The sequence below is a fragment of the Epinephelus moara genome, chromosome 19 (genome assembly GCF_006386435.1).
Source record: "Epinephelus moara isolate mb chromosome 19, YSFRI_EMoa_1.0, whole genome shotgun sequence".
Taxonomy (NCBI): Eukaryota; Metazoa; Chordata; class Actinopteri; order Perciformes; family Serranidae; genus Epinephelus; species Epinephelus moara.
In genome coordinates this window covers 39,944,404-39,971,957 of record NC_065524.1, presented here as the reverse complement: position 1 = coordinate 39,971,957, position 27,554 = coordinate 39,944,404, and the positions used below count along the sequence as shown (strand labels likewise).

Sequence of the window (27,554 nt, the reverse complement as noted above, 5' to 3'; positions counted from 1 at the left end):
ATCCTCAGAGTTCAATGTTTTCAGGTTCATAAAAGAACATTTAGCAGCGACCTCTCTGTAGTTTTCCTTTTTTATTTAATCAGTAAGATTCTGCTCAGGTTGTTTTCTTACCTTTATCCTCGGCACCTTTTTGCAGCAGGAAGCAGAAACTTGTGGATGCTCGAGGACATTAAAACAAATCTGCTTCTTTAAAAAAAGATTCTGGTTCTAAACAAGCAGCCATACATCATGTTAATGGTACAATGATTCTCAAGATCAACACAAAAACACTAAACACAATGAGTGGGATTTCCTTTTTTAACTTCTCTGGCTCTGTGTCTGCAGGAGGAAGGAGACTCCAGCCTCTACTGCGAGCTGTGCGACAAGCAGTACGTGAGACACCAACAGTACGACAACCACATCAACTCCTACGACCACCACCACAAACAGGTGAGTCACAGCACCTTAACAAGGCACCCAGAGGTCTGCTTCACCCTGCCACACAACACCTTAAAGCCTTCTGACCAAGGTCGCGGATTTATTACATCCCAGGGCCGCGACGAGCACTCTGCTCAGGTTTCTGTTACACACACACTGCGGTCGACAGAATCACACAAACACACAACAATATTGGCTCTTATGACCAGCAGGACTGCAAACATCCACTGACTGAGTTTATGTCACGTTAGGTTTTAAATTCAGTCTGATGTCATTCATACAAACGTCTATAAATCTGTCCTCATGACTGCAGAACCTGACTGAGAGTGATCATGTTTTTATATTTTCCTCAGTGTCACAGTGATCTGAGATACTTGTCTGCACACCCATGGGTACACTGCAAACAGGAAGTGCTGATGGCAGATTCGGTGCAGTTATAATGGTCCCAGTTTGTACTAATGTCAACAAATATCAGTAAAAGAAACAGGACTTGAGTTGTAGCCCACAGCAACGTTACACCGCTGTTCACATCTTGTTACATCCTGTATCACCTGCTCGATGGTGATGTTGGACTTTGATATAATTTTTAAGAATTGTGACTTCTCAGCTGTTTATTTGATGGATGAGTAAAAGAAAGAAAAACACTCTCTGAAAAACAAACAGAAGAACGACTTCCTGTTTGGTTTTATTTCCACTAAGTTACTGAACTGATGTCAGCAATTTATCATCATTTCATATCATAATATAAACAGAAATCATGACAAATTATATTGTGACAGAGAGTTTTTATTTGTCTAAATTTACTTAAGGAAGAAGCAATCTGTGTTTTCAAATGTCTCGCTTGATATATTTTAGTTATGTTTGCAAAAATAAGAACAGTCCACTGTAATCTACTTGAATGTATGCATCTTATTAAAGGTCTAGTGTGAAGGATTCATACTGACAGCAGTGGAATGTAATCTAATCAGTGTGTTTTCTTTAGTGTATAATCACCTGAAAATAAGAATTATTGTGTTTTCGTTACCTTAGAATAAGACGTTTATATCTACATAGGGAGCAGGTCCTCGTCTACGGAGATCACCATGTTGCACCGCTGTGTTTCTACAGTAGCCCAGAGTGGACAAACTAAACACTGGCTCTAGATGGGGATATTTCTTGTTTTTGCATCAGCCACCATAGTTAGCTGAACAGCATCGGAAAAACTGAGATTTTAACATGAAACTGATTTATTCAGTGATTTGTATCGGAAAGGAGAGGAAGAGACCTCTGTGGATAATTCAGCTCTCGGTAAACCAACCCAGTCTCACTCCGAAGTCGCTGAAATCTGGTGCTTGGTCAGTGACTGCCAGCGTCAGACACCAAACAATAAAGCTGTCCTTTCACGTCGGCATGATACGGTTGACGTTATTGTTTATCAACGCCTGGCAGCATCAGGGAAGAACGCAGCGGGAAAACAACTAAACTCAAGGCAGCGGGAGTCCGAGTAGGGTTGGCAGGAGGGGTGGTGGATGGATTCAACAACCACCAACTTTCACCCATGAAGCCAGTGTTCACCTCCCCTATGACCGCAGAGCCAAACACTGTTCTTTTTTCCTAAACCCACCCACGTGCATGTGTTGGAAAAAAAAAAGTCCATCCACAGTGTTGTACCAACGTGCCATCCTCACCTCCTCCTGCCTCCTTTTCTCATTCACTCAGTTAAATATGACTGAGCGAAGCAGGAAGTCAGGTGGCGCAGTATAAAGACTGACAGAGTCCACAGTAGACCCGTTTCCACTGAAGAAGTTCCTGGTACTATTTGGGGGGCAGGAACTTTACAGGAACGTCCTCTCGCTCGGCCCTCTCAACCACCGTGTCTCCACTGAGAGAGCGGAGTAGGACGAAGGTTCCTGTAAAGTTACCGGGCTCTGGATGTGACGTAATCGTTGCGCGACCATTTTGACCGGGGCGACACAGTAAATGCCAGCTATTTTGTTGCTTTCTGTTGACGTCACATCCCGCCTTCAGTATATCCGATCACTTTGACTTTGACCCAGGTGACCACCGTTTGTGTTTTGTGTACAATCAAATTTCAGCTTTGAGATATTTTAAGTTATGTACGTAACGTCATGTCCCCACTTTACTCTAAGAACGAATGTGACGACCCCAACCATGATTCTTTTTCTAAACCTAATCTCACCAGTAGGGGCGAAGTCGTCGAAACCAGCACTTGGTCAGTGACATCCGACGTTGGACACAGATGAAAAAAGCCTCCCTTTCACGTCAGCAAGATACGCAGCCGGTCGCCATTATTGTTTAATGGCGCCTGGCAGCGTGAGAGGGAAACATAGCAGGACAGCAATGCAAGTTAAGGCGGTGGAAGTCCGAGTAGGGCAGGTGGGAGGGGTGGTGGAGGGGTCAAACAAACACCAACTTTCACCTGGGAGGCCAGTGTTCACTTCTCATTGGATTATAAAGTTAAACCCTGTCCTTGTTTCCTAAACCTGACCACATGCATTTGTAGTTGAAGGAAATGAAATATCCATTAGCGGTGTAGTGCTTTTATTTTGAAAGAGACTGTAGTCAAACTGTACATTTCCTGTGAAAACAGAAGTGTATTTTGAAAACAGACAATGCATGTAACAGGCTGAAGTTGACACGGCGTCCCAGAACATCAACAACCAACACACCCAGGGTACCTTGGACGTCATATGTGGACGTGGAAAGTCCATGACCAAACGTGGACATGTGACGAGGTCACAGTGAGGATGAGTTGACTATCAGCCACCAGCCCCTCCACAATGAGCTGAACAGCATCATAAAAACATAGATTTTTCACATGACACAACTTCATCCAGTGAGGAGGAGACCTCTGCTGATAATTCGGCTCCTGGTAGAAACCTCCTGAACACTGAAGGAATTCTAACCGGGAAAATCTGCAATCCTCACTGATAGACGCTAATAAATCCCACACACTGTCCCTTTAAATCTGATTTTATTAATCCTGAAAGCTGATTGTTATGACGATTTTTCTTCTTTGTTCTTGAGGGAACTTTTTCCAGAACTCGTAGATTTAATTGAATCCTAAAAATAAGCAAATCTATAAAACTCATTAATCTCTCCAGACAAGATGATATTACACTTCTATCAATATAAAAATATTAATCACAGTTATCTGGGGCATCTTTCTAGGTTAGGATCAATAGTGCATATACTGTACGCTGATAACAAAATAACACAGGTGATTAATAATGCATCCTGCTTGGGTAAAAAAACAGAAGGATCTGTCAGGTCTTTGTGATGTTTCCTTGCTTCCTCTCACCATGTTTCTGTTTTCAGTCTGATGTAAAAACAGTTTGTTCCTCCATAGTGGGATGTGGAGGAAGGTGACTTGGAGAACTTGCAGCTGTTTGGGTGTTTACAAAATTATAGGTGCTGGGAGGAATGTATTTGCTGCAATTATCATTTGTTCACTTGCAAGCGATGAAAGAGGCATAATATTTTTCACAGTTAGCTGTGTGTCAGAGTTATTAGGTTTACTTGGGGATGCAGAGCATTTAGGGCATATTGTTGGAGACTGCAACACTTGCAGGAAATGGATTTTCTCACAGTAATATTCTCCAGCCTGCGCACACACACACACACACACACACACACACACACACACACACACAGCTAAGCTACCCATCTTTTTGTCCACGGTCAGTCATGGTCCCATCTTCTTTTTGGAAATGAAGCGGTTTGCAGACGTCAGACGTCACACAGGCACTCGATGTGCTGCTGTGACGGATGCAGACTTTGAGAAACAGCCAGTTTATCACGCATTATTCTGCTTAAAGAGGCTGTGTTTTTCTAATTGAATATATAATTCTTACACTGAGATCTCTGAGTAGCAAGGTGACTCATCATTTGTTGTGAGCACTCTGGATCTGAAAGGAAACAATGACTCTGAAGTTAAAGTGCCGACTCTCAGCTTTACTTAGAGAGTGTTTACATCAGATGAACTGTGTGGGAACTGTTGGCCTTTTTAAACAAAGTCTCGTCTCTTTGACTCTTTAATTACAAACCTATAGAGTCCTTCACCCTCCAGTTATAAAATATGTACAGTACTCAACGGTGAGAGTTTGAACTGTGCCATGAGTTACACATGCGGAGCAGGTTGCACCACCTGGTCTTTACTAAGCCTGGTCCTAACTGCTGATGTTGGGTTCAGACTACACGATATGTGTCAGCCCTGTGATAGTCTGGGGACCTGTCCAGGGTGAACCCTGCCTCTCACCCAGTGTCAGCACCTGGAGGAAACCCACGCTGACACGGGGAGAACATGTCAGAGCACCTGGAGGAAACCCACACTGACACGGGGAGAACATGTCAGAGCACCTGGAGGAAACCCACGAAGACAAACTCCACACACAAGGGCTTCCCCACCCTGGGGTACAAACCAGTAACCCACTTGCTGTGAGGCGACAATGCTAACCACTGCACCACTGTGCCGCCTCTAACAACAATAATCCTTTAATATCGAGCATCTGCAGATCTCAAGTCTGATCCTGAATTCATTTTTCATCATATATCTGTGTAATTATTCCAACACAAATCAGCTGCACAGTAGATTCTGCACAAATGCTACAACATTATAATTAGTAAAGCAGTTTTTATTTGCTACGTAGGAGGGAGGGTCTTTTTGTGTCCAGGAGGCCACTCTCTCATAATCTGTCCACACACTCGCTGATATTTCACATTTGAAATATGCAGAATCTGAACAAACAAAATAATAAGTCAGTGCTGCTGAAGACACAATATAGAATCTAATATTCAAGGGAATACATTTACACTGTGTGTTTGCTGTAGCTGTATGGGATGGAGAGGATGAGCTGCCTCTTGTCTGCAGTCAAACTATAAATATTGTTTAGTTTGAGGACTTTAAATTGAGACTGTGAGGTTTACTTTATAACCCCAGCCAGAGATTTTTAGTGATTATTCTGCTGTCTTACATCTCTGTGTGCAGGGTTATGCTGCATGCATGTGTCTGATGTGTGTCTTTGAGCTCAATGTTGGGATACAGGAAAGAAATAACTTCCACATTGATACTCCATAACTACACCTTCAGACTGTCGTGTATTCATGTTATCAGCTCGGCCACTGCGTCATGTGGTAAATTAATTATTCTCAGAGGCCGTGTTGCCGTTAAACATCAGAGGAACATGTAGAATGACATTTAAAGACCTTCACAAAAGGTCATGCGTCACTACAACCTGACATTATGTTTGATATTTCCTCAGATCAATTATTAGACATGGTTTTGGTTTGTGTTTGGCTAAAAGAACACACCAGCGTCCACAACCGCAATTAAATACATTTTACATGAATCTATTTATTTGTCCAATGTGATGAAATCTCATATTTTTCAGCTGAATCATCATCAGCATTATGTTTGACTATTTTAGTGTTGCAAACTTCTTACATGGCTGCTGGTGTTTAGACAAAAATGAACATGTAAGAAGTCTGGCTTCTTCTGTTCAGTGAAAAACAGGTTTTGTAGAAAACCACATTTCTATTCTTCAGAGTAAAGTTATTATTGTGGTTTAAGACCCAGTCACCAGAGGAAATGTTGGCATTGTTTGTTCCATCATGTTTTTTTACCGACCCTTTGCAGCATGTTTTTAATCAGCGTTTTTTTGTCACCGCCCCGTGCCTGCTTTTTCGAATGTGGGTGTTTTAAGCCAAATTATGATCTTTTCCGAGCCATAACCAAATGTTTTCTGTGCCTACACATAACCATGTGTTAATCACAGCGACTATAAGATACGGTACGAATGTAGCATACCTGTGGTTTACAGAAACGTACAAACAAAACTAAACGTTAAACAGTTTTCTTGCATTTGGGTTGTCGAACTGCAGAGAGTGTGGGGATTTTTTCAGAAAAATTAGACTTCAGAGCAATAAGCGCTTGTTTTTGGGATAACAGGCTCTGAGAAATGGGCTTTTGGTCCAACAGGACATTTTTCAGATTAATGGGGCTTCCGAATTTGAGCAACACGTCCTCACTGTGACCTCGTCACATGTCCACGTTTGGTCATGGACTTTCCACGTCCACATATGACGTCCAAGGTACCCTGGGTGTGTTGGTTGTTGACGTTCTGGGATGCCGTGTCAACTTCAGCCTGTTACATGCTTTGTCTGTTTTCAAAATACACTTCTGTTTTCACAGGAAATGTACAGTTTGCATACAGTCTCTTTCAGAATAAAAGCACCACGTCTGTACAACACCTCAAACAGACGTGGTTGGGTGTAGGAAAACAAAGAACAGGGTTTAGCTTCACAATCTTACAGGAAGTGAACACCAGCCTCCCAGGTGAAAGGCAGTGGTTGTTGGACCCATCCACCTCCCCTCCCACCCAACTTGTGCATCCGACCAGCCTCCCTTACTTCGAAATGGGAGTCTGGGGACATTCGTCTTTCGTTTTGTAATAGAAATGGGCGGGAATATCCAGACCATGTTATGGCATTGCCATAGGTACGGCACGTGTGTTACATGTAACAAAGAAGTACCAGAAACACAGAAAGCAGCTTAACGGTGCGTAGTACTGTGATGTAGATTCGTAATGTAGTCATTCATGGCTCAGGCTACTACACCGAAGAAACGTGTGGATATTTGTCGGGTTTGTTCAGAGTCGACAATTCAGGGAACAGAAATTTTGGTATAGGTGGGTGTAAGGCAAAGCTAATCAGCGTTGGTTGAGGAAGTACGGAAGTACACGGATTTCTAGTTCATTTATACCATCAGTGAGTAGTTGGTGCTTTGTGTGCGAGTTTCACAGAAGATGTAAAAATGTTTTAGTCTGTTTGGTTTTTCTGTTAGTGTGAAGAGTTTGGCAAAAACAGCCTGTAGTTTAACAGATAGTGTCTTAACGATCATGAAGAAAGTGGTGCTCGTAGTAGAAATAGTGACGTTAGTTTTATTGATTTGAGTTTGATTTTGACAGGAAGGATTAAGAGGTGATTTTCTTTTTAAAATATGTTGATCACACAGCGTTTAATGTTTGTGCATGTGTGCAAGTGTGTCTGTCCGCCTCTGCAATTCTTTATCTACTCTGTGTGTGTGTGTGTGTGTGTGTGTGTGTGTGTGTGTGTGTGTGTGTGTGTGTGAGAGACGTCTTTGTGTGTGCTTACTAAGTCAGCCAGTGTCAGCTTTAGTACAGTCCAGACCAGCTTAATTCACTTACTGAGCTCTGTCTGCAAGCCGGAGATACTGATACTGAGTGTGTGTGTGTGTGTGTGTGTGTCACAAATAATAATAATAATAATATAGCGGTGGGTTCATATCATAGACAGACAGATGACGACAGACAGACAGCAAGGCGAGCAGAGAAACCGACAAATAGATAAACAGACCAAAATAGACGGAGAGATAAAACACAGAGAGACAGACAGACGGACAGACAGACAGACAGGTACAAACACAGAGAGACAGACAGACGGACAGACAGACAGACAGGTACAAACACAGAGAGACAAAGAGAGACAGGCAGGGAGACACATGAAGAGAAGCTTTCAGTGGAGCTTGAGCGTTTCTTAGAAGGTGTTGGTACACTGTGAGGGGTGGACAGGGAAAATAACAAGACATCCTCACAACACACTGAAAGCCAACACAACACAAACCTGAAACATCAGCAGAGTTAAATCAACACTGAGCGACCGTCACAGCCAAAACTTGACTTCTTAAAATGTTTCATACAATACATGTAAGTTTCTGGATGAACTGATGAGAGACAGATGATGAGGTTTGTGATAAATCACGCTGTTTTCATTCACTCTTTGTTCTCATACGTATGAAAAGTAACGCACTATAATCAGTATAACCCCGTAACCCTGAGCCAGGAGGCTGTGATCACATGACCTACGTAACGCAGGCCATCCTGCCTTCCTCCTTCCTCCCTTTCTCATTTACTCAGTTATATATGACATGAGCGAAACAGGAAGTCAGGTGGTGTAGTATAAAGACAGAGTAAACATAGGGAGGCGGTCAAGGTGGTGAGAGGTTCAAACAAACACAGGACTGTGACCCAGGTGATCGCTGTTTGTGTTTTGTGTCAAACCAAATTTCAGTGTTGAGATATTTTAAGTTATGCACATAACATCATGTCCCCACTTTACTGTAATGTTGGGATCAGACTACACAATATCAGCCCGATTACAGCCCGACGCAGCGTCATAGGTGTCGGCTCAGATCGTGAATGACAATGAGTGTTTTTTTTCTCGTGTAGTGTGTCACAGTAGACGACTACTGACGCCACATCTGGAACGCCTCATGAGGTCCCCACAGAAAGTCTAGCATGTTTGATTTTCTTTTGTCTTCCACGACTTCTCCCGTCACAGCCGTCACTTTGACCAATTTCCACGACTTCTCCCGTCACAGCCGTCACTTTGACCAATAAGAACACAGAGCGTCCTGTTGGGACGTTAGCACACAGAGTAAAAAGCAAACAGCAGAGGCACTTTATCAACCCGCTGAGTACTGCCATTAGCATCAAGCTAGCAAAGAATGTTCTTTCTTCATAATGGAGGATATAAAGGAATCAAACTCACGGATAGTGTCTGGGCCTTTACTCAGCACAGCCAGATTAGACTACATTAGAAATGGACATTTATTTTCAGACATAGGCCTCTATTTATAATTCCCTCTGTATGTTTATATTTTTAATCCCTTCCTGTTTGTCCGTTAAATTTAATGCATCATGCCGTCATTTCAAACTCAACACTTCCTGCATCTGTTTCAAATTAAAAGCCCATTATAATTTCAGCTGAGTATCCCATTGTCATTTTCTAAAGAGGCTTTTATTGTGAAACATTTGCAGGAACTTCCTGTGGAAGATTCAGTGACTTGCATAATTTGCGTACGGTACTTCAAATGGAGCTCCGCCCATCTGGTGACACTTTACGCTACTAGAACAGTTCAGCTGCGACATGAACAGACACAGTGACTGAAATAATAATAATAATTATAATAATAATAAAAATAGGACAAGAATAATCTGATGACATCACACACGTCGTGAAAGACGACCAGGGATGATTGGTTGTGGACCGACGTGTAGTCTGTCATGTCTGTCGGCCAAAACATGGCACGATTTTATGACTCCACAATCACTTAATGTGACATAGTGACTGTCGGAACGTGTAGTGTGAGCCCGGCTCAAGTACGAATGTGACGACCCTCAACCATGATTCTTTTTCTAAACCTAACCTCACTGGTCAGTGCGATGATTCCAAAGTGGTCTCACTCCAAAGCCGTCAAAACCAGCGCTTGGTCAGTGACTTGCGGCGTCAGACACAGATGAAAAAAGCCGCCCTTTCATGTCAGCATGATACACAGCTGGTTGTTTTTATTGTTTAACGGCGTCTGGCAGCATCGGGGGGAAACTCAGCAGGACAACAACAAAAGTAAATGACATGTACAGTTTGTATACAGTCTCCAAATGTCCAAACCAAACCAAATATCTACCTGTGGCCTGTTTATAGTGCTGAAAGGAAAGTGTTGTGTAAAGCAGAGAGCGTGCATTAGGGCTGGCATGAACACACAGGCTACAAGTGTTGATAGTGTCAGAGACGGCGCTTTAAGAATCTCTGTTTGTGTTTTAAGCATTCAGAAAAACAACTGTAATAATCATAATCCATGTGTTTTTTTTCTGCAGCGCCTGAAGGAGCTGAAACAGAGGGAGTTCTACAGAGCGCTGGCCTGCAGAAGGCAGAGGAGACGCAGGGAGGAGAAGAGAGAGGAGAGGGCGCTGAGGAGGCTCCATAAGCATGGAGAGAGGAGGACGGGGGAGTGGTGAGTGACATGTGACGTGTGCACTGTGTCGATGTTAAAGTAATAATTAAAAAAGTAATTAACTTAAAGTAGTTTCTGTCAATTCCTGTTGATAAGATGTTGAATATGATAAACATACTCTACAGAAGTTACAGAATTTAAAGGGACAGTCCGCACGACAGGTGTAGTTTGGTCGACAGAAAATAGTTCCCACATTATTTATTTAATCATATCCTGAATTGTGAAGCACTTTATAAATCTGTTAATGAATCACTGATCATCCTCCTGATGGTAAATGTAATGATGTTTATGATTTTACTGCAACAATGATTCGCAGACACGTGATGAATTAGTGGTACGGCCGTGCCTAATGACCGCCGCTCTGTTGGAGAACTTAGCAATAACACACAATCAGTTGAAACTGCATCTCACCCTTCAACCCAACCACGTGTGTGTGTTGAAGGAAAAAAAAGTCAATTAGGCATGCCAGAACGTCAACAACCAACGCACCTACAATACCTTGCATGTCTTACCTCATTAAGAGTCCGTGACTGTGTTGAGCGAGCACAGCTATCAAAATGCAAATAAATATTTAAGCATGTTTCTACATTTAAGGGGTGGACATGCTGTCCAGCTATGACTGCTGGCCTCCTGGTGGCCCTCCCGATCAAAACTAATTTGAGGCTAATATAACTGTCTTTAAGAGGCTGTTGTACACTAATTGTTTAAGCTAGCCTGAAGATAGTGGTGTCTTGTGAAACAGGACCACCGAAAGCTTATATTGGTACTCCACCCCCATTTTGTAGCAAAAACGCCTAAAATGACATACTCAAATTAAAATGACTGTAGCTTCTGAACCGCTCTGACTACATGCATGCATGAGGTCTTGCCAGAAAGCAAACTCTCTGAAGTTTCTTGTGAAAGTGAGAAACACTCTAGGTGATACAGAGACAGAGTAATGGGCCTCTGAAGTCAGTAAAAAAATGAAGATTTTGCCTAAAATAAAATAAAAAATGTGTTTCAGGATGAATAACTGTCTGTGGCTTCATCTGAGCTGGTAAATCACACTGTGGGGCTGTAGGCACACTATCAATGAACACTTGTGTCAAATTTGAAGAAGGTTGCTCAAAGTATGACCATTCTACAGTGTTTTTTCCATGAAAAGATGCAGGCGGAGCTCCAAATGACAAGTCGGTCACTCTGCTTACATAATAAATAAAATGAAAATTATGTTATTTTTGAGAAGTCGAGAGCTTCCTGAATCCAGCAATACCAAACATCACATGGTTTGATGACGTAGTGCGCCTGGGAGATACCATTTAACAGAGGAGGGGGGGGAGAGAGGACTTCGGTGTCCTGGCGGAGTTAGAGAGGTTAAGCTAGCCTGAAGGTGGTGTCTTGTGAAACTAGACAATCTAAAGCTTCTATTGGTACCAACCGTGCTGGCATAGCTTGTCAGGAAGGGTCTAAATAACACCCCAAAGTTGGGCTACATTTTGGCTAGGGAACACCTGACCAGGGGTCCCTTGAACCCTCACCTCAAGATATATGAATGAAAATGGGTACTTTGGATACGAGTTTCCCCTAAACTGTAGATGGCTGGTTTCTAATAAATTTTTTGCTCCTTACAATCAATGTAGTCCTTCAAATTAAAGATGTGTGTGTCTGTCAGAGGAAACTGATCTGAGTTCAGACTGTTAACTCACAGCACAGCTACACTCACAGATAACTGAGCCTCCTACCTGCCTGTCAAACACCATCAACCCACAGACCTTCCCGAGACTTGATTTGGGTGCAGTCAACAGATAAGAAGTCCGGTGGCTGCTTGCTCCGCTGCCGTTCAGCAGCTAACAATGGAGCTAAGTGCTAACAGCCACCGCTGCAACTAACAAACCCAGCTAGAAGATAATAACAAGCACAGCCGTTCACAGCTTTCAAGGTCCGATAGTCCACCGCTAACATTTTCGTCTCGTCAATGAAAATGAAACATAGATGTCATCTTAGTTCTACTCATCAGGATCTATTTTTAGCTCGTCATCGTCTTGTTTTCGTCATGAATTTTTGTCATAGTTTATGTCAACGAAATTAACACCAGACCGAGATTTATGAAACAGAACCAGGCGTCTGTGCAACTTAATGCATATGTATATTTTCTGTCGTTGTGCGTACACAGTTTTAATCTACACAGAGTTTCATGCATCATTGGGGCCCCAGGACCCTGAAACTGAGGCAGCTAAATGGAACCCAGCCACGTTTTTCTCTTTACAGCTGTGCCAATATGTCAGAACACCTTTTGTTAGGAGGGTTTATGAATTTTAAGTCGTTTGTGTCGCTGTCGTTTAAATGCAGTGAATTATAGTCTGTTCCTGCTGTGTTTATGTTTGTCAGAGTCACTTTAACAGCTGTGTGTTAATGTTTCTGACAAACCTCCATCTCTCTGCACGTGTGTGTGCGTTCATGTGTGTGTGTGTTCATGTGTCGGTGGGAAGCTCCAACATCTGGGAGTTTTTTTAAGTGTGCCAAACAGAGGCGCCCTCACATGCTGTTTGTCTTAAAAGCAAAAACCTGTAAGACAAACGATAAACAAACGCGGAGGTCTGCGAACAGATGATGTGGATTTGGCTGCTTCTCGCTGGAAACTCGATATGAGGAGAGTTCATCTGGCTCGACACCAGAACTGAGAATTTGTTTTCTCAATATATATACGATAGCACATGAATGCAAAATTTGAAGCTCGGAGCTGCGAGTCAAAACCTGAGGACGCCCACGCAAAGAGAGAACGTAGTTCTCCGCCAGAAAATAGTCCCTGCAGACACCATCAAACATCCACGGCGTGTAAATCCTGCGCATCACAGTTGGAATTTAAATGTTGACCGTTGAGGCCTGCGAGTTTAAAACTCCTCATGTAGTGACATGTTTTTATCACATGAGTAAAAATAAACACAGGAGGAGAAGAGAGATCGCTCGCTCCCTGGTTACAACCAGCGTTGGCACAGCAACCAATAAAATTCATCTCGCTGTGCTTAATGGGGATAATCAGCTCTAAAGTGTTTCTGACCAATCACGTCGTGCGGCTGAACCCACTCGCCGCACACACACACACACACACACACACACACACACACACACACACAGTCGTGTATCAGTATCGGCTGTCACTGCCATTTTCAGATCTGCAACAATGCAGTTTGGCTCCTGGCACAAAGGAGGAGACGAGAGGCATGAGCTAATTGATTTTCAGCTGGATTTCAGCTCCTCTCGCCCTCCTCATCGCCTGTCTCCTCCTCTCCTCTCCTCGTCTCACTTTCCTCTCTTCTACTTTTCTTTTGTCATCTCTCACTCCACTGTTCATCCTCTCCTCTTTGTGCTTTTCTTTCCTTTCTCCCCTTTTCATTTGTTTCCTTTCACCTCCTCTTTTCCCCTCCTTTATTCCATTCCTCTCATCCTCTCCTTTTCCTCGTCTCCTTTACTTTAAATTCACTCCTGTACTCCCCTCCTTTTGTCGTCTTCTTTCCCCTTTTCCTCCCTTCTTACTTTTCATTCCTCCATCCTCTCCTTTTTTATCTACTCCTGTTCATCCTCTCCTCCTTTTTTATCTACTCCTGTTCATCCTCTCCTCTCCTTCCTTACCTTTTATGATTTTCTGTCATTCACCTTCCTCCTCCCCTCTTTCCTCATTCCATCCTTCATTTATTCCTTCCTCCCCTTTCTCCCTTTTTCATTTGTTTCCTTCATGTCCTCTTATCTCCTCCTTCGCTCCATTTCACTCTTCCTTTTCCTCTCCTCTTTTTTCCTTTACTTTTAATCCTCTCCTCTATTCACCTTTTCGTTTGTCTCTCACTCCACTATTCATCCTTTCCTCTCATTTACTCTTCTCCTCTCCTCTTTCCTTTCCTTTACTCTCCTCCTCCTTTTTTTGTTTCCTTTCATCCTCTTATCTCCTCCTTTTCTGCCCTCCTTCATTCCATTCCTCTCATCCTTTCTTCTCCTCTTCATTTGTCTCCTTTCCTCTTTAATCCTTTTCTCCTTTACTCTCCTCTCATTTTCATCACTTGTCTCCTTCTTTCCTCCTCTAATCGTCATCTTTTTCCTCCTCCCTTCCTTTCATCCTCTCATCTTCTCCTCTTCTGCCCTCCTTCATTCCATTCCTCTCATCCTTTCCTCTCGTCTTCATTTGTCTCCTTTCTTCTTTATTCCTTCTTTTAATTTCTTTTGTCATCTCCTATTCCCTTCCTCCTCTCCTCTTTATTCCTTTCCTTGTCCATTTGTTCCTGCTCATCCTCTCCTTCCTTTTTTCTCATCCTTTTCTCCTTGACCTTCCTTACATCCTCACTTGTTTCCTTATGTCCTCCTCCTCCTGTGTTTTCTGGATTCCTTTCGTCCTCACTTTCCCGTTGCCCTCCTCTCCTCTTCTCCTTTTTATTTCTTTCTTTACCTCCCCTCCTCCCTTTTTCATTTGTTCCTATTCATCCCCTCATCTCCTTCCTTTCCATCCTTTTTCTTTTTTACTCTCCTTTCATTTTCATCACTTGTCTCCTTTTCTCCTCTTCTCATTATCATTGTCATCTTTTTCCTTGTTCCTTCCTTTTTATTTGTGTCCTTTCATCCTCACTTCTCTTTTGTCTTCCTCCCCTCTTTCCTTTCATCTGGTCCTCATGTTTTAACTCTCTCCTCTCCTCTCCTCTCCTCTCCTCTCCTCTCCTCTCCTCTCCTCTCCTCTCCTCTCCTCAGCGCTCCAGGTTCTGGTCCCATGTTCCGGTCCACCACAGTAGCGGTCGAGCCAGCGAATCAGACGGGACCAGACTTTGTGCAGGACTGGAGCGACGTCCACACGAGCGGCTCCACGCTGGGAACAAGTAAGAACTCTGATCTGCATGAAAGGCACGAGCTCGTTTGCTTTAATACTTGATGAGTGTGTGTTTGGTTTTGGTGATGAAGATATCACTCTTCATACTCAGGAATTAAGCAGAGTGCTGCAGTGCTGCTGAAACATCGACAGCACAAAGCTCTGAGATCTTTGCAGCCTGTAAGAAGCACAGGGATCAGAGGGGACGGTGAGGGGAGGAAGTGACACACAACAAGTGAACATGCACCAGGCAATTATACGCTCAGTGAGGAAGTGCTCCAGGGGCTCGGTCACACCAGTACACCCTCAGACTGGAAACCATTTCAATAGAGTTCAATGTTGGTGAACTTTGTCGCACAGATTCCTGCTGCTGACCACGTGCAAACCGTCCTGACAGCGGTGACCTTTGAGTTAATATAGAGTTGGAGAATAAAGGAAGCGTATCGTATTAGTCGAGTCACACCACCCAAAGTTATATAAGCCGCTCTGCTGAAGTGTAAAGTGCTGCACAAAGACATGCAGCTGGTCTGCAGTCAGTCAGAGACAGGAGAGGATGGGACGAATACCAGAGGTGTGGACACACGTGACCTGGACTCGGTTCAGACAAGTCACAAATCAAGTCAATTTAGTTCCTTTTTTTGCTGAATCAACATTTAAATGTTCATGTCCAAAAACTACGTTCCATAAAAATAAGAATGACTGTATGAGAAATGTGCAGGTCGAACATTAAAGAGTGAACAACTTCCAACAAAACTACAACTTTTAAAAAGCAGTGATGTTTTTTGTAAATGTAATGTAGCATTACTTGATTGTCACATTTAGTGAAGAGCATTATGACTTGTTTAGGACTCGAAACTCAAGGTTTAGGACTTGGGCCTCATCAGTCTTGACTTGGGACGAAGGTTGCCAACAAGGGCCAACAAAGTCAAACCCTGTGGGGACACAGCAAAGACTCGGACGCCTGACGCTCAGTGACAGCCCAACATTGACTGACAGCTGACCGTCCAACCTGGTCTCCCTCTGAAGGTGTCGAAAAACAGGGTTAGGTCAGGTTAGACGCAAAGCCAGTCGCCATTATTGTTTAACAGCGCCTGGTGGCATCATGGGGGAAATGTGGCAGGACAACAGTGAAAGTAAAGGCAGCGGAGGTCCGAGTGGAGCAGGTGGGAGGGGAGGCGGATGGATCAACCACCAACCTTCACTTCCTGTAAGATTGTAAAGCCAAACCCTGTTCTGTTATCCTAAACCCAACCATGTGAGTTTGTTGTTGAAGGAAAAAAACATAAATTGGCGGTGTTGTACTGTCGTAGTGCTTTTATTTTGAAAGAGACTGTAGTCAAACTGTACATTTCCTGTGAAAACAGAAGTGTATTTTGAAAACAGACAATGCATGTAACAGGCTGAAGTTGACACGGCGTCCCAGAACGTCAACAACCAACACACCCAGGGTACCTTGGACGTCATATGTGGACGTGGAAAGTCCATGACCAAACGTGGACATGTGACGAGGCATACAGTCTCTTTCAAAATAAAAGCACAGCGTCGGTACAACACTGTGAATAGACATTTTTCAGTCCCTGCAGGATCTCACAACTAAAAAAACATGAATTTGCGGCCAATTTTGTCAAAAATCACATAAAAATTGTGCCATTTTTTTGTGATTTTTCGCGGGAAATTGCGGCTAATGACAAAAGGAGAAAAAAAATTGATTTTTTTTTTAATTACTACCTCCCAAAAAATAAGTCATGTAATCACTTGCTATAATAATCATACTGAATATTACAAAAATAGCTGCAAATGTTTTTTATAGTTCTCTTCTTTTTATCTAATTAGTTTCAAAACATTCCAGTAATGTTGCTGAGTGAATACTGTCGCTCTCAAACCAGACAATGTGACTGTAAAACAACATGTAAGCTACACCTTCTGTAAACATAACATTTTAATACATTCAACACGTAGCGTCTGCATTTAAACACTGCTAATTCTTATGTCAATACAGAGCGTTTCTCCATACTGCAGTGCCATTAGCACATTTGATGACGCGTCTGATGACGTTTCAAATGATGTCGCATGCACAACGACTTCTGGAAAAACATGGAAAAAATCACGGGACTTTTGAAAAATTGCAAGCCCCCGCAAATATTGCAGACTTTCATTGAATTTGCGTTAATTATTGCGATTGCTGTCTTTTTTTTTTGACGACTTCGGACCAGGTTGAAAAGACACAATGCATGTAGCAGGTGTTAATTAACATCAACAACAGACACAGGAGGATATTTGTGTCGTATGTAAACATGAATGTCCACTGAGCAGCTGTGATATTTGACAAGGTGGGATGAGAGTGCGTCGTCACTGCTGTACAACACCAAGCTTCAGACATGCAAACGTTCAACAGCACCACAAACTTCAGCCTTTAAAACGATCATGAAGTCGAATCGAGGCTTTTTAAAACGCTCTGAACAAAGGCTGAACATTAAGAATAAGGCTGGAGTAATATTTTACCGTTAAATGTGTCACTCAGTGTGAATTTGTTCTGAATCAGGAGGTGATATCGGCTCCCTCAGTCCATCTCAAGTGGATTTTAGGGTGCAAGATTCATTTTTTAAAAGTGAGGAAAGCATGAACTTTAAATCTGGCAGCAGCATCCCTGTGGTTTCAAAGAGACAATCAATTGTCACCCTGTCTTTCCTGAAAATACGTCAGGTGCATATCCACTGAAGTTTGCTTTTCTCATTTGAAAGTTGAAACCGACGGAAAAGTTCGACAACTGCATTTACAGTCAACCCTCTCCGAGTGCTAAATGTATTTTCACCTTCGGTGCTGGAAGAGTAATAACTCATTTGAAGGCTTCCCTTCGAAAACGCGAATGTTTAACAAAAGGTGTGAGTGGAAGGCACATTATGGATTACTTTTAACGTTATGACTCATCTTAAAAACCTTCACTCAAGAAATAATTTGCGTGAATCATCTGCCAAGCTGATGTATAGACAGGTGAATGTCTGCCAGCATGTGCTGCTAAGTGGATATACAAAAAAGGATATTACATGTTGGAATAAAACCCTTAATCTTATTTTTTTCCCATTTCTAAGTGAGCCACACATTCATCTCCGTGCTTATGTTTTTCCTTAAGTCCATCCCACACCCATTAATCACATTCAGATGTGTTAAAAGCAACAAAAGAGTAATGGTGAGGAGCCAGGATGCTGAATAAATGCATAAGGAGCTTACTGTATAAAAATGAACGCTATTCTCCTGCATGTATCCCTTCCTACTCCTTTCTTTATAGTCAGGTTCGGCAGATAATCCTGTTATGTTATGTTGTGCATGTAAATGTAACCAGTGTCAGCTGCTCTAATCCCTTCTGCTCTTCTCTCCATCTAGAGCCTCAAACCCCGCTGATCCAGCCCTTCCTTCCCCTGGACCCTGCGCTGGAAACCAGACTCCTCAGCAACACACAGTGGGCGTACGACCCAGTGGACACCAACAGCTCTACGGCTGCTGCTGCTGCTGCTGCACAATCCTGCATCCTCAACACGGCCCAGATGGACTACAGCGACCTGAGCACCGCCAGCAACATGAACACTGATAACAAAAACACTTCGACCAAAACCAACCACTTTAACAAGCTCTCCTGGGCTCATAATTATTTAAGCAGCCCCATTACTCCCAATAACATCCCAACAACTGCCACGAACACCACAGCTAATGGCTCCATCTTCAACAAAACCACCGTGACCAACTTGAGCAAAAACACTGCCACCCCTGCCACCCCTGCCATTACCACTACCGACATCAGCATCAACAGCAGCAGAGCAGTGTGTGGACCAGACGTCCAGTCTGTCCGCAGCAGAGTCCGCCCCGTGTCCTTCTCGCTGCCCAAAAGGAGCTGCGTCCTCCTCCACCAATCAGCTGCCGTCTTCATCCAAGCTGGACGGGGCTCTGGCTTGTCGGGGAAACAAGAGGGTGTGACGGCGCAGGAAAGAGCCAAAGATCTGGGGGAGAAAGTCGCAGATCAGCAGCTCAAATCTCCTGTATCTGCAGTCGTGGACGGTGTAGGTGTGGGACACTGGGACACTGGAAACCAGTGCAGTGTGGAAATTAAAACTGCAATCCAGCACTCTGAGGCTGGAGCCAATATGTCTACCGAGAGGGGAACTGGAGGACACTCTGGGACCGGAGCCCAGGTTTCTTTATGTAATCGCAATGTGATCGGAGTTGAGGACTCTGTTATCAGTGGGAGTGGAGCCCAGCTCTCCTTATGTAATGACAATGGGACTGGAGCCCAAGTAGGCAATGAAAGTGGGACCGGAGCTCATCTTTATTTAAACAGCAGGATACCAGGACAGATTTCTGACACAGTTGTGACTAAAGATTCAGTATGCAAAGACAGCGAGGCCGAACCCCGTGACAGTGTGGAAATTCCCACCCAAGAATTGAAAGATCTGCTTTGTCCCGCTACAAATCAGCCTCAAAAATCAATTTCTGGTGTTTTAAATGAGACCAAAGAGTCTTCAATCCAAACACAGCCCAAAGAATCAAACTCCTCTCCGTCAGACGGAGCGAAAGAATCAACGTCTTTGCCTCTAAATCGTCCCAAAGAGCCGTTCTGTCGCGTCCTGAGCCGAGATGGTAGCAGGGTTCTACTCTGGCCGTCAGAGATGGTCAGGTACACCAAGACGTCGCCCTCCATCTCCTTCAGCATCAACCCTCTACTGTACGACTTCAGAGCACATAACAGGGCCAAGGAAGGGGGTGAGGAAAAGAAAGGAGGGCAGGAGGAAGGGAGGGAGAGAATAAAGCCGCCTGTGATCAAACAAGCCGACTGCCAACAGAGGCAGGAGGGTATGGAGGGAGGAAGGGAGGTGAAGATAGATGAAAGGGAAGAAGAGGATGAAGGAGGACAGGCAGGAAATCCTATGGAACTTGTAACCCATTGTAGCGGCGACGACGCAGTTCCGGACTGCTGCGACTGCCGTGATGAAAGCGCTTTAAAATTTGTTCCCGTTTCCGCGGAATGCCACCTTGCGCCGACGCTGGGCCTTCAAAAAACAGGCAGGAGGAGGAGGAGGAGGAGGAGGGGAGGGGTGAGGAGAGGGATGAGGAAGAGGGGGAGGAGGAAAAGAGGACAAGCGACAGATAGAAAGGACTCAGAAAGGGGAAGGAGGATAATAAGCAACATTTCTGAGAATCAGATGTTTGAAGGGAGAGGAGACGAGAGGTTGAAAAGAGAGGGCACCGAAAAAGAGGAGAGGAGAGAAAAAGGGCTATTAAGTAATCTTGCGGCGCATCGGCTGGTAGGAGGGAGAGAAAAGAGGATGAGGGGAGAAGAGAGAAGGATAAGAGGAGATCAGACAGAGCGAGAGAGGGCAGGTAGAAATGATGAGAAGAGAGGAGAGCTATTAAGTAATCTTCCTGTGAATCGGTGTAATCGGTGTAACCAGCTGTGTCTGCAGGTGAAAAGGGAGGCCAGCCAGCATCAATCCCAGCAATCAGCCTCCGGGTGGGGCCACGGGCTCAGAAAGCTCCTCTGTAGGGGTGCTGCATGCAACTCAGTGATTAGCCCCGTCCCTGGGTCTGTTATAGAGACGCCACGCTGTCCTGCAATTACGCCCGACCCCGCTCAGAATGACAGAGAGACGGGGGAGATGCACAAAAATACACAAGCAGAGGAGCAGGAAGGGCACGGAGATGAGGAGCAAAGGAATCCGAGGAAGACGGAGATAAGAGCTGTTCAGGACGCTAAAGAAAACGTGTGTAACCTAGTGATTAGCGGTGTTTCTTTTCCCTGTCGAGAAGCAGCACGCGGGCCAGAAATTTGTCTTGTTCCTACACCTCATGGGGAAACAGCATGTGATCCAGCGATTAGCCTTGTCCCTGCTCCCTTTAGAGAAACAGCGTGTAGTCAAAGACAAACAATACCTGCAGGACACAGCCATCCTGCGTCGGGCCCGGCCCCACGCTGCTCCGCACAACAGACAGAAACACAGCCGAGAATCAGATCAGCCGGCGCAGGCATGACCCTCCCCGCTGATGCAATTTCAAAAGAAGTGATGTCGAAGAGAGCAGCAACAGCCGACAAGAGAAAGACGGAATCGCCGGAGGCTGGGGAAACACCGAGGAAGAAACGGAGGAGGGGAAGGAGGCAAGCGAGGAGATTCTCCTGTCTTTTGAGACGGCAAAGTGCAGCTTGCGTCGGGTTGACCGCCGACCCCACAAAACTCAACAGCAACGAGACGGAGACACTTGTGGACAACTTCCTGTGCAGTCCAGAGGGCAAGAGGACAGAGAAAAACACCAACTGCCATTTTCTCTGCAGGACAAAACACCCTCTGTGTCATGAAACAAATCACAGTGAAGGAACATTTAGCTGTAACACCGCTGACAAGCTGAATAACTACTGCCGCTGCGATGACAGAAAAGGCGGCGACTACAACGCTGATGACTACAGTCAGTGTAGCTCTGATGCTTCTGGAGGCGAGGGAAAGAGAAAGTGTTTGTCCGAGAAGCCTCTCAGTGACTGTGACACCTGTAACACACCAAGTGACCACAATGAATGTGATAAAACCTCCAACAGGGACGGAAAACATGACGCCACTCCTGACAATCCTTACGACAAAGACAATCTGGGCTGTAGCGAGATGAAGAAAGACGAGGGTTCTCCTGCTGACACACCTGTGGACTCCTTTACCTGTAGCAGCAGTGACACACACGCTGACCACTGTCAATGTGAAATCGAGCAAACACAGAGCGACAAAACGACAGATTTTTGTGGGCAAACTGCGGCTCAGAGTCAGAGCTCAGAGCCTAACGACTGCTGTAACTGTAAAACCAATGACGCATGTCATCACGTTTGTGATCACATACATACAACGAACAAAAGTGGGCTCGGTGAGGAGGATGAAACCAAACCTCAGTGTCACACTCAGCTCAAAAACAACCTCTCTGATTCAACAATTGATCACAAAACCTGCAGCAGTATTGATCACAGACATGGAGACGGCTATGATGATGTTGACGGTGGTCAGTGTGATTATCTGAACACTAATCGTGTCACTGATTGTAATCACTGTGTTTATGCTGCCCGTAAGAGTAGCGCAACGGAAGCTGCCGCGCTCACGAGTGTGGAGCAACGAGACGCAGAGAGGGAGAGAAAGGAGGAGGAGAAGAAACAGATGGAGAGGAAGAGGGTGAAGGAGAAGCAGGAAGAGTGGGAGAAGGAGTGGGTGAGGAGGAAGGAGAGAGAAAGGGAGGACAGGGAGAGAAGGAAGGAGAAAGATTTCTACACAGAGAAGAGGCCTTGTTTTCCTCCCGCCCTCCCTCCGCAGTGCATCCCCCTCCACGCTCCTCTCCTCCTCCCGCCCTCCCTCTCCTCCTCTTCCTCCTTCTCCTTCCGTCACACCATCATCCAGCATCACCTCTCCCTCCTCCCGCCTCCGTCGCACCTCCCCCTCCATTCATACCCTCCTCTTCTCCCCTCTTTCTCCCCACACCTCTCTCCTCTCACTCTCAATCCACCTCCTGCTCCTCCACCACCGCCACCACCTCCTCCTCCCCCTATTCATCCCTCCTTCTACTCCTCATCACCAATACCTTTACTGGATGCCCCTGGTCCGTATCCGTTAGCAACAGCGTTTCATCCCATGCAGAGTCACCCCCCGCCTCTGTATCCCCCGCCCCACCCTGCAGTGCTGCCCCTACAGGTGTTGTTCTGAAATATATTTAAAATAAGCAAAGAAATAAACTCATTAAAGGACAAAACTTTTTCCAGGGGAGAAGTTGTCAGCTGTGAGAAAGCAGCTTGCATGTGTCATTACCTGCCTACTCGAAGTGAGGATGAAATGCGAGGGATAACAATGTCACGGAGACTCAAGTAGACAAACAAAGCCGCTCTTTCTTAAAGCCAGACCTCCGGGAGCCTCGTCACCCCGTCCAACCACTCAAATCACTGATTCACACATCTAAAAAAAAAAACGATGGCTAATTATCTTCATCAGTGGCAATCCTGCTTGAAATGAGCCTCAGGTGTGCAGCCAGCGGAATGGTGGTGGCGATACACAGCTGGGCTCGTTTCCCTCGGCAGAAATTAGTCAACGCTGCTGTTTTGCATTTTAAACCGATGATTTGCTCGGTTTTTAAAGCATGGTGGAAATTTTAAACTATGGTTTGTGACTTTAAAGGACAAAATCCATCCTCAGATATCTTCAGTCTGGGATAATACATGCAGGACTTTCACATTTTGTTGCCCCCTGAGTGTTTCTCCATAGAGTCGCTGCTCTGCTTCCTCCTCCTTTCAGATGTCAACTCGTCCTCAGATGGAGGTTATTAAGAGCTGATGACCTGCGTGTCTTCTACATAGAGGGTTGAAACAGGATCTGGGGGTTGCCTTCCAAAATAAACATTAAAGGGCACGTATGATGCTCAGTTTCAGGTTCAGATTTAGGGTAGGAGCATCGACCACAGGCGGTCCCACGGCCATATTGAAACTGATGGAATTTTTGAGGGGCTGAAGATGCTCGAAAACTCATTTGCACACACATCAGAAGTGGTGAAATGTACATTTGATATGGAAATCATGATTGGGTGTAAAACATGGCGCAGTAGTGCCCCCGACAAAACTTCTACGAAGCAGCTCCTGAAGCTGCTTTTGGCAACATGTATGAAACTTGGTAGGCAAAAGTAACATCCCAAGATGTAGAGCCGTACCCTAAACCCAACAGGAAGTCAGCCATTTTGAATTAAATGTGTAATTTTTGTGCATTTGTGGCCATATTCTGGAGTACGGGGGCACTTTGGACCATGAAAAATCCCAGCAAAAAAAAAGCTCCTAAACCAAAATCTTCCCAACCGGCAACCAAGTTCACATGTTTCCCTGACGTTAGCATGTAGCTACATGTAGCAGTGTATGTAATTTTAACACTCGCAGTAGCCTGGAGCAGACGACCATAGAAAGAAATCCATCATGAGCTGACCTCAGTGTCTGGTGAAAGTGGAAGACACATCACATCCTCACTGTGACCTCGTCACATGTCCACGTTTGGTCATGGACTTTCCACGTCCACATATGACGTCCAAGGTACCCTGGGTGTGTTGGTTGTTGACGTTCTGGGACACTGTGTCAACTTCAGCCTGTTACATGCATTGTCTGTTTTCAAAATACACTTCTGTTTTCACAGGAAATGTACAGTTTCAAAATAAAAGCACTACGTCCAACACCAGTAATTTATGTTTCTTTCCTTCAACAAAAAGCACACGATTGGTTTTAGAAATAAAGAACAGGATTTGGCTTTACAATCATACAGGAGGTGAACACCGGCCTCCCAGGTGAACCCCTCCCACCTGCCCTTCTCAGACTTCCACCACCTTACCTGACGTTGTTGTCCCGCCCCATTTCCCTCGACACCGCTGTTAAACAATAACAGCGACTGGCTGCATATCACGCCAACGTGAAAGGACGGCTTGTTTCGTCGGTGTCTGACGCCAGAAGTCACAAAGTAAGCACTAAGGCCTAGTCCACACGGACCCGTGTACTTCTTAAACTTCCAAAAAAAATTTGTCCACACGAGTGGTGTGATAAAAAAACATGATATCCACACGAAACTGCAAAACCCGCTACCAAGTGATGTAAGACACATGCCAAAGCAGTAGGTGGCGATGTAACTTCTAACGGAAAGGCCATTTTAACCAATCAGAAGTCAGCGTCAATACCGGAATAGGGAAGTGCGGAAAATAACAACAACCCGACCCACAAAAATAGCGCGACCTAATTCAACAGCAGAGGTGCCTGAACGACCAACTACACTACCACGACAGCAGCGATGGGCCTGCCAACGAAGGTCCGACCCGGCCGGATCCAGAACCTCCGTTGGCAGGCCCGTCGCTGCTTTCGTGGTAGTGTAGCTGGGGTAGCTAGCAACAGGAGCAGCCTCCTTGGTTGGTCGTTAGGTCGAGCAGCTGGATGTGCCATCCAAAGAGAGCAGAGAGCACGCTCACAAATAAAGTTAGCATCAGCATGTTTGTTTGGTCTGCCATTTCACTAGCTATTTACCGTCGCTCTGATGTCAAACAGTGGAGACAGGTAATAAAATACTGCGGTTATCCTATCTACACGCAACCACTGGCACCGGAGTCTTCAAAAAACTTCACCCTGGACTCCTGTTTCAAAGAAACGCGGTTTCGAAGGCCCAAAGTGTGGTTGCGTGTGGCCAAACAGCCAAATCGCATAGAATAATACACAGTTTGAGAAGTACACGGGTCCGTGTGGACTAGGCCTGGATTTTGACGACTTCGGAGTGAGAGGGATTGAGGCGGCGTCAGTTTGAAACCCCACTAGACAACAACAGAATTTACTGACCTGCAAAGTGCATATAGGGCGGGTGGGAGCGGCGGTGGACGGGTCCAACAACCACAGACTTTCAACCCTGGGTGCTGTGTTCGCTTCCCGTATGAATGTTGAGCCAAACCATGATGTTTTTGTTTTTTCTAAACCTAACCACATGCATTTGTTGCATGACGAAATAAACATATATATATGCAGTCTTTTACCAACTTAAGTTTATTTATTTTTAAAAAAAGACTGAGTGCATCTAATGAACATTTCCTGTGAAAACAGAAGTGTATTTTGAAAAGACAGAATACATGTAAAGAGCGTAAATTGACGTGGCGTCATGCCGATGTGACAGGACTGCTTTATTTGTCAGAGTCTGACACTGGAAGTCACTGACCAAGCGCTGGATTTTGACGACTTCAGAGTGAGAGTGGAAACAAATTATTCAGAATGGTTTTTGCTTAATAAAACCTATTCATATATTATGTGAAAGGAAATAAGGAAAAGCATCATAGGTCCCCTTTAAAATGAATCTACTATACTGAGTGTCAAAATGACGAGACACTCAAATTTTACTAAAGATAAAACAATCATTTTGTCACAAACGTCTCTGAACATCACCCCCGCACGTTCAAACGACAGAATAGCTGCGTCCTAATTCCTTTCTACATGCTAATGAAGTGATTAAATCAAGTATACTCAAACATGTCAGTGTGTAGGCTGAGTCAAATTGGTTTCTGGTGTGTTTCTGATGGACATTATTGCTCCACAACACACTGCATAAAGGAAACTGAGAAGCTGCTCACAGCTGGAGAAGATTAATTGAGGATTATGGTTTAAAGAATCGCTTCAGGAACACGTTGGAAAAATAAGAAAAAATAAAGTCTCTGAAAAAACGTTTTCTCTCTAGGAAGTTTAATTGGTCCTTTAAAGTGGCGGTGTGACTGACCTCCAGCGGGTCAAGTCGTACATGATACCGCTCACTGTTAGTCTGTAGCTGGTGTCTCTTTGCTGCATACAGGCCCACTGATGCTGTCATTAGTGTATAAATTGTGTCTCAGCCTCCTCTGAAGTGTATTTCTCCCTGAGTGAGAGTCGGACGTCAGAGCCAAATGTTAAGTTTGAAATACAGCGTTTGCTCTTTGGTTTTGAGGGACTGACTCCAGCGTCTGACCTTTACTCTTGACGTTTTAGACTGTTGATTTTCTGCCATCTCACTCCATCGCAGCAGCACTAAAAATATCCCAAATGTCGTGGATAACTTTACATTTAGTGACTCATGCCCGGAAAACAAAGGCCAAAAAAACTGAGCAGAGAGAGAGTGATTCAGAGTGTCATGTGAGACACACCCGGCTTCGACTGGGGCCGTGTACCTGGGAGAGGCAGACGTGACGATGAGGAAGATGTGAGCGTTTGACTGTCAGGTACTCACAAAAGAACCGTCCCCCCCCGGTCGCCATTCATTGGCTGCTTGTTGCAGCTTGACAGGTGATTTTCCACACTGCGTTACGCAACAAAATGAAGCATCTTCCCGCTTCGTGAATTCAGTCGTATCCTTTCATTGACATGCAGGAAGTTCAAAGCGTTCCTTCCTAGCGGCACTTTTCCATCTGAACGGCCCCTCAGGGTGGATTTTACCTTTAAAGCGAAAGGTTAGGACAAAGCCACATGTGAGTAAGTGCGGATCCGCCCTTCCTCTTTGTTCCAACTCTGCTCTTTCCTCTTTCCTCACAATTGACAAAACGTCCAGAGACGCTGGTGCGGCGCTCAGAGTCTGAGGTTTGAATGGCAGCAGTGACAATAAGGGAGCTGCAGAGTAACTCCCACACTTACCAACACATTGTTTTTCCTCATCGGTTTTGTCTCCCTCCTCTGAAGTTGAACATCTGGCTGTGATGGCTTTGGGGCATAACTGGCAGCGCCTACCCATCTCAGCGACTATAGATTATTCTGGTGCAGGCGGGGATGACAAACAAAACAAAAACAAATAAAGATGTGCATGAAAATTAGACTAAAAGAAGCAGATTTTGTGGGCGGATCATCATCTTTATTCTCGCTAACATTTCCAGGCAAGCACTGTAAAAACATGTTGGTGGTATTGATCCCAGAAGCCTGCACACACACACACACACACACACACACTGTTTTCAGCATCACTGTTGCAGCCCTGCCCGCTC

General features: G+C 44.7%; 1 protein-coding gene across 1 annotated transcript in view; it reads left to right on the top strand.

Moving 5' to 3' along the window:
• Positions 1-24,526, top strand: part of LOC126406778 (uncharacterized) — a 98,006-nt gene extending 73,480 nt beyond the window's left edge. Inside the window, exons 2-5 of the mRNA XM_050071267.1 lie at positions 325-429; positions 10,092-10,228; positions 14,939-15,063; positions 18,435-24,526. Of these exons, the coding sequence (XP_049927224.1) occupies positions 325-429; positions 10,092-10,228; positions 14,939-15,063; positions 18,435-22,765 (4,698 nt within the window). The 3' untranslated portion in view covers positions 22,766-24,526. The remainder of the gene's footprint in view (positions 1-324; positions 430-10,091; positions 10,229-14,938; positions 15,064-18,434) is intronic.
• Positions 24,527-27,554: the final 3,028 nt, after the last annotated feature.